Genomic DNA, 10769 nt, shown 5'->3' on the forward strand with positions numbered 1-10769 from the left:
CCCCCGGCCGTGTCCTCCCCCCAACAAGGTCCTGGGAGGGGGCAGGAAGAGGAACTGGCTCCAGTTGGGCCTTTCACTTCCCCCGGCCTGGGCCAGGGTGGTGCGTGGCAGGAGATGAGTGTGCAAGGCCTGCGGTGGGGGTGTGAGTGGGGGCTGCGGGTGTGCAAGGCCTCATGCAGGGTGTGTGTGGGGGGTGCGAGTGTGCAAGGGTACACAGTGTGTAAGTGTGCACAGAGGTTGTGAGTGTGCAAGGCCGCGCGCACAGTGTGCATGGGGGTGTGGGTGTGCACAGGCGGTGTGTGCAAGGCCACGTGCAAGGCGTAAGTGTGCACAGCGGGTGTGCAGTGGAGCGGGTTGTGTGTGTGAGTGAGGGGGCCTGTGAGTGTGCAGGGGTGCGTGTCTGGGGCTGGCGGGTGTGCGAGAGTGAACAGTGTGCGCCGGTCACAGCGCGCAGCCCTAAGGGACAGGTCCCGGGAACAGGCGGCGCTTCAGGCGCGTCACCCGCGCACACACCCGTCCCTGCACACTCATACGCGTGTGAGCGGGTGGTCTCTGTGCATGGGTCCCCTCATGTCCCCCTGCACATGTCTCCATGGCAGTCCCCACTTCTGCAGTGTCCCCATCGCCACAGGCTTGTCATCACCTGCCTGGGTGTCACCATCCCTGTGGTGTCACCATCCGCAAAGTGTCACTGTCCCTCCCACCCAGACGTTTCCCCTTAGCAGGACGTGGGAAAGCCCAGGGAAACCCCAGCCCCCGGGTGTCACACGGCGGGATGGGTCACACAGGGGTCTTGGAGGGGGATCTTTCGGGGGGTCTTGCACAAGGGCTTTCACCTGGGGATTTTGCGCATGAGGGGACAGATCTCGTCCACGGGGTCTCTTGGGGGACGTCCCACGGGGATGTCATTGCACAGGGATCTGGCATGGAGGAGTTTGCACGGGGAAATCTGGTTCCTTGGGGTCTTTAATGGCTTGAGCGGCACCGGGACGGGGATGGGGACACAGGAGGGGGCCGCAGCCCAGCCCGGCCCTGGGCCTAGTCGTCATCATCGTCGTCGTCGTCATCGTCGTCGTCGTCATCGTCCTCGGTGTTGATCTCGCCCTCCAGCACGTCCTCGATCCACTCCTCCAGCTCGGCCGTGCTGGGCAGGTCGTCCTCGTCCGCCATCTCCAGCCACACGCTGTCGGCCTGGGGACAGCAGCCATGCGACGGGGACAGGATGGGGACACCAGCCATGGGACAGGCACGGGGACAAGATGGGGAAGCAGCCATACGATGGGGACTGGGGACAGGGTTGGGGCAGCCATGGGATGGGGATGGGGACACCAGCTGTGGGATGGGGACCAGGCATAGGATGGGAGTACAAGCCATGGGATGGGGAGAAGGGACAGGACATCGGCCACAGGATGGGGACTGGAGACAGTATAGGGACACCAGCCATGGGACAGGGCTATGGAATGTGGAGGGGACCCGAGGACGTGGGACAGGGAAGGGGACCTGGAGCTGGGATGGGGCCGTGAGACTCGCGCGGTGGGAGGGGACGGGCAGGACGTGCTGTGACCCCAGCACCGTGGGGGCTCCAGGATGGGGGCGGCATGAGAACGGAGCAGCCAGCGGCTCCCACAGCGCAGCCTTCGAGGCCACATGTGTGATGAGCCCATCGGGCCTCAGCCACAAGGTCACTGGCAGGTCATGGCCCGGGGGGGAGGGGACAGGAACACTCACGTCGGTGACGTTGACCACTCCGATCTGGGGCCGGGACAGGTCGATGTTGAAGGTTTTCTCCCAGTAGGGGACGAGCTGGAGGGTGAGAGACAGCCGTGAGTCACCCCACGGGGCCACCGCGTCACCCCGTGGGGTGTCACCCCTGGGAGGGACGGGGACAGCGCTGGGAGGAGTGGGATGACGCCCTGTGGGTACCAGTGGGAAGTCCTCAGGGTCGATCCAGATGATGCTGAGGTCAGGGTTGTCCGTGTTGTCCTGGGCCACGTCCTTGAGGATCTCCAGGAACTCGAACCCATCTGGGCCAGGGGCACCATGGTGAGAAGCAGCTGGGCCTCCCATCCCTGGAGACTGCCCCTCATCCCACCCCGCCACCCCCTTACCCGGATCATCCTCCTCAGCGAAGGCCACGATGTGGATCCCGTCAATGTCGTCCTCCTGGGTGGGGGGGGGACAACATCCAGTGTCACCGCCGAGGAGTGGCTGGGGGTTGTCCCCACGTCCCCATTGCAAGGGGGACGGTCCTGAGGGGGGTGTCCCCACCGAGCCAGGGTGATGGGGGGGGCAGGACACAGCTGGGGCGCCCGGGGTCCCTGCAGGGGGGGGGAGGGCAGGTCCCGGGCACCCCCCACTCGTGGGTGTCACCCCGGGGGTCCCGTCCCGCCGTGTCCCCGCCGCCCCCCACTCACCCAGGTCTGGAACATGCTCTCGGGCTTGAGTTTCCGCAGCGTCGCCCTGCAAAAGTGGGGGGTCAGGGGCCCCTCCTAGGCACAGCACTGCCCCCCCCCAAAATGTGGGGTGCGACCGCAGCCCCCACGGCCGCCCCGCGCCCCGCACGGCTCTGCCCTCAGCGGGGGCAGCCCCACACACCGGGGGGGGCTGGCGGGACCGGGCCCATCCCGGGGATCCCCCAGCCCCAAAGTGTCCCAGGGCCGAGGGGGGCCACATCCCTCCCCCCCCCGCTCCTGCCGTATCGAGGTCGCGGTTGCGGGGGGGCAGCTTGATCCGAGGGGATTAGAGGGAAGAGGCGGCCGGAATGTCGCTGCCAGACACAATCCCCGGGGCCTTAACCCCTGCGCTGCCTGTCCCGCTCCCGGCGGATGAGGCCGGTGGGAACCCCTTCCCCTCCAGCCTTTACACCACGGTCACCCCCTCTTTGGGGCCTGCAAGCTGAGACCTCGCAAACTTGTTTTGCCTGGTGTCACCTCCCCGATCCTGCTCCAGGCGGGGACTGTCCCCACTGATTCTCTGGAGGAGGGTGACGGGCGCCCTTGACTGTGGGTGGCTGAAATGGGGCTGAAATGGGGCACCTTGGCTGGAGCAACCATGTCCCATGGAAATCACCGCACATAGCAACCATGTCCCACGGCAACCACCTCCTATGGCAACCACCTCCCATAGCAACCACTTCCCATGGCAACCACCTCCCATAGCAACCACCTCCCATGGAAACCACCTCCCATGGAAACCACTTCCTATGGGAACCACCTCCCATGGAAACCACCTCCCCATGGCAGGCAACTACCTCCCACAGCAACCACCTCCCATGGAAACCACCTCCCATGGAAACCACCTCCTGTGGGAACCATCTCCCATGGAAACCACCTCCCCATGGCAGGCACCTCCCATGGAAACCTCCTTCCATGACCATCTCCTCCCCATGGCAACCATCTCCTATGGGAACCACCTCCCATGGAAACCACCTCTTCATGGAAACCATTTCCCGCAGCAACCCCCTCCCAGAGCAACCACCTCCCCACAAGGATAATTTTCCTACAGCAAAATGACTTATCCATGGCAACAATCTCCAATGGCGACAAGCTCAGCCAGCAACCAAATCCCCATGGCAACGTGCTCCCCATGGCAACCAGCTCACTACAGCCACCCCACAGCAGCCACCCCTCCTTCACAGGATCACAGAGCAGTTGTGGTTGGAAGGGACCTCCAGAGACCATCTAGTCCAGCCCCTGCTCCAGCAGGGACACCCAGAGCAGGGGCACAGGGTGGCATCCAGGCGGGTTGGAGATCTCCAGAGAAGGAGCCTCCACAGCCTCTCTGGGCAGCCTGTGCCACGGCTCTGGCACCCTCACAGGAAGGAAGTTCTTCCTCACATGGAGATTAAACTTCCTGTGCTTCAGCTTACACCCGTCACCCCTTGTCCTGTCACCAGCTACCACGGAGAAGAACCTGGCCCCATCCTCCCTACACTCTCTCCTCAGGTACTTGAACATGTCGGTCAGATCCCTCTCAGCCTTCTCTTCTCCAGGCTGAACAGGCCCAGCTCTCTCACTCTTTCCTCACACAACGGCTGCTCCAGTCCCTCCATCACCTTCGTGGCCCTGTGCTGGCCCCTCTCTAGCAGCTCCAGGTCCCTCTTGTCCTGGGGAGCCCAGAACTGCCCCCAAAGCTCCAGGTGCCTCCCCAGGGCTGAGCAGAGGGGCAGGATCCCCTCCCTGGCCCTGCTGCCAACGCTCCTCCTGCTGCAGCCAGGAGCCCATGGGCCTTCTTGGCAACGAGGGCACCCTGCTGCCTCATGGGGAACTTGGTGTCGACCAGGACTCCCAAGTCGCTCTCTGCGGAGCTGCTTTCCAGCAGGTCAACCCCTAGTCTGTGCTGGTACCTGGGATTCTTCCTGCCCAGGTGCAGCACCCTGCACTTGTCCTTGTTGAACCTCATGGGGTCCCTCTCTGCCCAACTCTCCATCTTGTCTAGGTCTCTCCCAATGGCAGCGCAGCCCTCAGGAGCGTCAGTCACTCCTCCCGGTTTGGTCGGCCACTCCTCCCAGTCCCTGGACGCCTTTTGGTCCCCCAGGGTCCTGTTACCTCTTGTGCTCCTCCACAAACTCCACGATCTCCTCCTTGCTGTTGGGCTTGTCCGGGATGGTGACTGGCTCCTCCATGAAGGGCTCATAGAAGTCGATCTCATTGAGCTTCAGCGTCAATTTCTTGGCCACCTTGGGCAGATGGTAGAGGTCCCTGAGCCTCCCGTGGGTGCTGGCACGGGGGCTGCCCCTGCCCTCCCGGGACCCTCTCTCACAATGATGAGTGACCTTCTGTCTGTTCCCAGGACCCCCGTACCTTGTGATCGAAGGTGGCAAAGAAGGGGATGTAGGGGTGGAATTCCTCAGCTGCCTCCTCAAAGGCCTTGAAGTCTGCAGGAGCAGCAGTGGGTCAGAGCAGACACCAGGCACCAGCACCCTCAACCCAGACACATCCTGGTGGCCCCGGCTCCACTCTGCATCCCCCATGCTGAGGTTCCTAACATGTCCAAGGCGATCCTGATCGGTGCCACGTGCCAACATTGTCCCCTTCACTCTGTCCCTGCCTTTAGGTCAGGACTAGAGGATCTGCAGGCAGTCCCTGGTCCAGGAATGGGGAGGATGGAGGCGGGTGTTGTAAGGGGTGGAGAGCTAGGGACATGTACGGATGGATGGATGGATAGATGGATGGATGGGTAAGTGGATGGGTGGATAATAGGAGCATGGATGGATAAGTGGGTGAATGGATGCATGGTGGATGCATGGATGGAAGGATGCGTGGAAACCTGACAGAGGGACATGTGCATGGAGAGCCACATGCAGATGTTGATAGACGAATGGAGAAAGGACCTGGGACCGGGGCTGTGGTCAGGGATTGATGGAGAAAGGGCCTGGGACCGGGGCTGTGGTCAGGATGGGGGGCACAGGATGCCCATCCCCAGCCCTACATACGCTCTGAGTCCTCGTTCTTGAAGTAGCCAATGAGTTTGGGCTCGTCCTCGATGTTCTCGAAGGCCTGGAGCTCGTGGTCACCCTCAATGAACTCCACAGGGTCCTCTAGCACCTGGGGCAGGTGGGGGTCAGCACCCAAGGGACCCGCAAGGTGAGGGGCGGCAGGACCCCTGGGTGCTGGGGGCCAGGAGAGGGGGACCCAGGGGACACTCACATCCAGCAGGAACTCAACAAGCGTGTCGGCCGCCAGCTCCCCGTCGTACTCGATCACCTCATCCTCCTTGAACACGTAGATGCTCTCCTCCTCCGTCAGCCCTGTGGGGCCACAGCGTCAGCAGGGGGCTTGGGGAGCCAGGGGGTCCCTGGGCCAAACTGGGGGGGGTTGTCAGGCTGGGGGTAAATGGGGGTCCCTGTGCCAAACTGGGGGGTACTGGGGTGTCCTGATGACAGATGGGGGTAAATGGGGGTCCCTGTGCCAAAATGGGGGGTACTGGAGAGTCCTGGTGACAGAGGGGGGTAAATGGGGATCCCTGTGCCAAACTGGGGGGTACTGGGGAGTCCTGGTGTCTAAATGGGGATCCCTGTGCCAAACTGGGGGGTACTGGGGAGTCCTGGTGTCAGGTGGGGGTAAATGAGGGTCCCTGTGCCCAACTGGGGGGTACTGGGGTGTCCTGATGACAGATGGGGGTAAATGGGGGTCCCTGTGCCAAACTGGGGGGTACTGGGAGGTCGCAGGGCCAGGACATTGGGGGATTCCAGGAGGTCCCTGTGCCCAGACCTATCCCCGGCCCCCAGCAGGGCCCCCGGGCGCTGGGTTTTGGGCGACCCTCACCCAGCTTCTTGGCCACGGCCGCGTCCTTCTCGGAGTCGACGAGGCCGAACCCGACGCCCTTGTCCTCCAGCACCTGGGCTGCCAGCTGGGAGGAGGGACATGGTGTTGGGGGGGGGGTCTGTTCCCTGGGGGGCCACCGGCTGCCCCCTGGCCCCAGGCCGTGTCCCCCGAGTCCCCCTGGCCGGTGGCACTGGCACCGGGCCGGGCTTGGGCAGCCACAGGCTATTCTGGGTGCTGGGGGGGGGGACATGGGACACCCGCCCGCCCCCAGTCCAAGTATGGAGAGGGCAAATATAGCTCCTGGGGCCGCCAGCACCCGCGGGGCACCAGCGGGCCCCCCGGCGATGAGGTCCCCCACAGCGACGAGGTCCTCTGAGAGCAACGAGGTCCCCCCTTGCCCACCAGTATCCCGGTACCCCCAGGGTGGTGCCCCCCACCCTCTCTCATTCCCATCAGCCCCCCAGCCCCAGGCAGGTCCCTGTCTCCAACTCAGCTAGCGCCCCCCCACCCCGCCAGTGACAGTCCCTGGGGTGCCCTGGTGCCCCCTTGGTGACAGTCTCCTCTTGCCATTATCTCCCAGTCCCCTCCATGCCCATATTCCGCGCCCCCTCCGTCCCTTCCCGCCAGCGCTTGGTGTCCTGGTCCCCGTCAGCTGCCCCTTCATTCTGCCAGTGGCCCCCAGTGGCCTCATCTGCCCATCCATGTACCCCCTGCCGTGATACTGTCCCCAGTGTAGGTGCCTGTCCCAGCAGTGTCCCCATGGCGCCTCCAGCGCCATCAGGCTGGTTCTCACTGTGTCCCCCTCCAGGGCTAGTGCCTGCCCCCCCGCCATGTCCCCACTGGTCCCCTCCAGTGCCGTGCTGGTCACTGGGTCCACACCATGTCCTCCATGCCAGTGTCCCCTGGTCATCTAGTCCCTATCAGTGCCATGCTGATGTCCCCAACAACTTGGTCCCCAAGCACCAAGCCATGGTGCCCCCAGGGTCTCACCGGTGTCCCCAGCTCCCAACCAGGGACCCATGACCCAGCAGTGCCCCCAGCTCCCACCAGTACCCCCAGGGCCATCCTGATGTCCCTGCCATCCCAGTCGCCATGTCCCCCCCACCCCGCTCCTCCACATCATGTGTCCCCCTGCCCCGCGTGTCCCCGTCCCCAGTGTGTCCCTGTCCCCAGGGTACCTCCAGGATGAGCTCCTCCATCTCAAAGTGCCGCTGGGCCGCCCGGTCACTGCCCACGGGCTCGTGGTAGAGCAGGGCGAGCACCGGGTAGCGCTTCAGCATCGCCTTGTAGTTCTTGCTGGTGACGGCCACCACACGGTCCACGCCATCGTATGTGGGGAAGTCCAGGCCCTCCTCGGCCCCCGACGGCCCTGGGGACAAGGCCACCAGCGCCAGCAGTGCCAGCGCCCACCGCCAGGCCCACATGGGACACACAGACGCGTGGATGCACGGACAGAGAAGCGGTGCCGTCCGGGGACGGGGGTGGATGGATGAAGGGATGTCCCCCGCGGAGGGGACACACACACACACACACAGGACACAGCCCTGGGGACAGACGGACGGTGGCCCTCCTGGAGCAGGAGGGGCGCACGGACGGACGGACAGACGGACGGGCACAACCTGGCTGGCACGAAAAGATCCCGAAAAGGGGCTGGACACACGGCTCCTTCCCGGCTCCCGGAGAGGGGGGGGACGGACGGACACGGCCCCCTGGGGGGGGACAGCCAGTCAGCCCCAGGGGAGGACGGACGGACACGGCCCCTTCCGGCCCGAGGGGACGGACACCCAGCGCCAAGGGACAGACAGACGGGGGGGGGCAGCCCCCTCCCTCCCCTCCCCCTCCGCCCAGGGACCCTAATCAGGTCCCAACGTGGCCACAGGGCATAAAAGGGGCTGGGGGCGGCCTGGGTGCCTGTCCCCACCCCGTCCCTTCCCCCGTCACGTCCCTATATATGTCGGGTGCGGAGTGTCCCCAGGACCCTGCAGCCATAGGGGGTGGGCAGGGCGGCCGCCCTCCTTTTCCGCCTGTTTCCTTCCCTCCATCTTCCCGGGCTCCAGCACCATATTAAGAAAGGAAAAAGGAGCCAGAGAGAAGGTGCCGGAGGGGGGGCACATGGTGTGGGGGGGAAGGAGACTAAAAATAAGGAGCGGAGCCCAGGGTCACAGAGCCACCAGCACGGGGGACGCCACAGGCTTCCCGCTGTCCCCAAAGCGCCCCCCACCACGTGGCTCATCTCCATCTGCAGCCCCGAGGAGCCCCCTTGGTCCCCATCGGGTCTGGGGGGCTCCCAGGTGGCCGGTCCCCACATGAGCCTTGAGGTCCCCATGGGTGCTGAGGACTCGCAGCCTTGGGGGCCCTCACTGTCCCAGATGGACATGGGGACGCCCCGGGGATGTCCCTAAGGCCACCAGGATGGGGGTCCAGCACCCTGGCAAGGCCCTGGGGACCCTTGGGGACCAGGGCTGCCGGGTTCCCCCTCCCCACAGCCCCCTGCCCCATGGCCACCAGCTGCCCAGCTCTGTCATCGGGGAACAGGGCGGGGGGACATGATATTTTGTCACCTCTGTCCCCTTGGATCAGGTATCCACTGGGGCTGCTGACCACTGGCTCAGCGGAAAAGCGGATCCCCCCCGGGTGGGGGGCCTGGACCCCCATCCCTCGTCCCCAGCGCTTGGTCTTCCTGTTGCCCCGCAGTGGGCACCAACCCAGGCATTGGGGACCCCCACAGCACCCCCAGCTTGGAGCCTGGGGACCTTATGGAGGCTACAAAGTGGCTCGAGGAGGGGCACAGGGACTGATCCCCCCCATCCCAAGCATGGGCTATGGACGTGCAAGACCCCCCTACGGAGCTATGAGGTGCTGGGGACCCCCCGGGACCAGAGAGCGGGAGACGTGAGACACCTGCAGGAGGGTGAGTGGTGGCCGGGACCCTCCGTGTGCCCAGGGTGTCCTATAGACCCACGGGTTGGGCTATGGGTGCCCTGGACCCCCATTTGGAGGAATAAGGGTGCCCAGGACCCCCATGCCCAGGGACATGGGGTGGGCAGGATCCCAGGGACGGTGCTGTGGGGCACCCAGGACCTCATTGCCATGGGGGTACCCGTGTGCCAGGGACAGGACAGCGGGTCCTGTCCCCCAGGACCAGCACCTCTGCAGTGGCTGTGCCACCCTGTGCTTGTCCCCCACGGCGCCAGCCCCGGTTTCAAATGACCCTGAGTCGGAGCCGCCTTATTTTTAAACCGCGTCGGACACCGAAACCCCGTGGGCGAAACCTGAGCAGGGCTGGAGCCGGCACCCCCACCTGTGCTGCCGAGTCAGCAGGGCCCAGGCGTCCGGGTGGGCGAGGGTCCTGCCAGACCCCCCGCTCAGGGGTTGCTGGTGACACATCCCCTCTCCTCCCCAAAAGCCCCTTCTTCATGGGGGCCGAGGTGGCCCTGGTGGTGGCACACGGATAGGGGAGCGCCCACGCAAGCGTGCGCACGCGCGTGTGCAAGGGTGCTCGCTGCACACGTGCCACCAGCACCGGAGGGGCCATTGCTGGGGCCACCCTGCCTTGGGGACCGTGGGTCCCCGGGGTTGGGGACAGGTGCCCGCACTCGCGCGTAGCCACAAGGCCACCCGGTTATTTATATCCAGCAGCTGCCAGGATTTTGGGTGATGAGAAACTCCCCAGCGGGGGGGGACTTGGTTCTGCCCCCCTGCCCTGGGTTTGGCCCCATAGGGGCAGCCATTGCGGGGGTACCACCCTTGGGGACACGTGGGAATGGGGCACACTGGTGACATGGGGCACATGGGGGATCATGGGCTTATGGGAAGAAATAGGGATGTGAATGGGGGACAGCGGGGTTAGGGGACATGGGGCGTAAGGGCATGAGGGCTATGGGAGAGATAGGGGGACAAGAGGAACAAATGATACTTGGGGGCACTGGGGACATGGGCATCGTATGGACATGACGCATATAGGAGTTTATCAGGGCACTTGGGGCCACGGAGGGGACATGAGGGGCACTGAGGACATGGGGAACATGAGAGATACAGGGGCGTGGGGCTTATCAGGGCACTTGGGGACCATGGATGACCTGGGGAACATGAGGGACATGGGGGGGCACTGGGGACCATAGAGGACATAGAAGTCATGGGGACATGGAGGATATGGGGGTTATCAGGGCGCTTGGGGACCACTGGGGACATGTGTGGTACAGGGGGCACATGGGGGCATGGAGGGGCAGCAGGTCATGGGAGACCTGGAGAAGCTGGGGGACACGGCCCCAACCCCGTCCTTTGTTCCCCACCACGTTCTTCGTGTCCCCAGATCCCTCTCCCTCCATCCCTCCTTGGTCCCTGTTGGTCCCCCACTTCATCCTCTCTTGCCCCTGCCCCCGAGGCTGCCACGTGGCACGGACACAAATTGGGGGGCAGGGGGGGCATGGCTGGCAGGGCTTAAATCATTTTATTGCTCAAAAAGAGGGGACGGGGCGGGTGGGTCTGTGCGTTCATGGTGGG

General features: G+C 64.6%; 1 protein-coding gene across 1 annotated transcript; it reads right to left on the minus strand.

Moving 5' to 3' along the window:
* Positions 1–992: 992 nt before the first annotated feature.
* Positions 993–7691, minus strand: LOC104570247 (calsequestrin-1). Its single transcript, XM_088537647.1, has 11 exons — positions 7445–7691; positions 6267–6351; positions 5649–5749; positions 5435–5546; positions 4803–4876; positions 4548–4678; positions 2415–2460; positions 2109–2163; positions 1924–2024; positions 1729–1803; positions 993–1191 (listed from the first exon to the last, which is right to left on the minus strand). Exons 1-11 carry the CDS (start codon positions 7688–7690, stop codon positions 1039–1041), a joined length of 1179 nt encoding a protein of 392 aa, XP_088393773.1. The 5' UTR covers position 7691; the 3' UTR covers positions 993–1038.
* Positions 7692–10769: the final 3078 nt, after the last annotated feature.

Source organism: Tinamus guttatus, unplaced genomic scaffold (genome assembly GCF_059628265.1).
Source record: "Tinamus guttatus ecotype Peru unplaced genomic scaffold, ASM5962826v1 Tinamus_guttatus_pri_ptg000831l, whole genome shotgun sequence".
NCBI lineage: Eukaryota > Metazoa > Chordata > Aves > Tinamiformes > Tinamidae > Tinamus > Tinamus guttatus.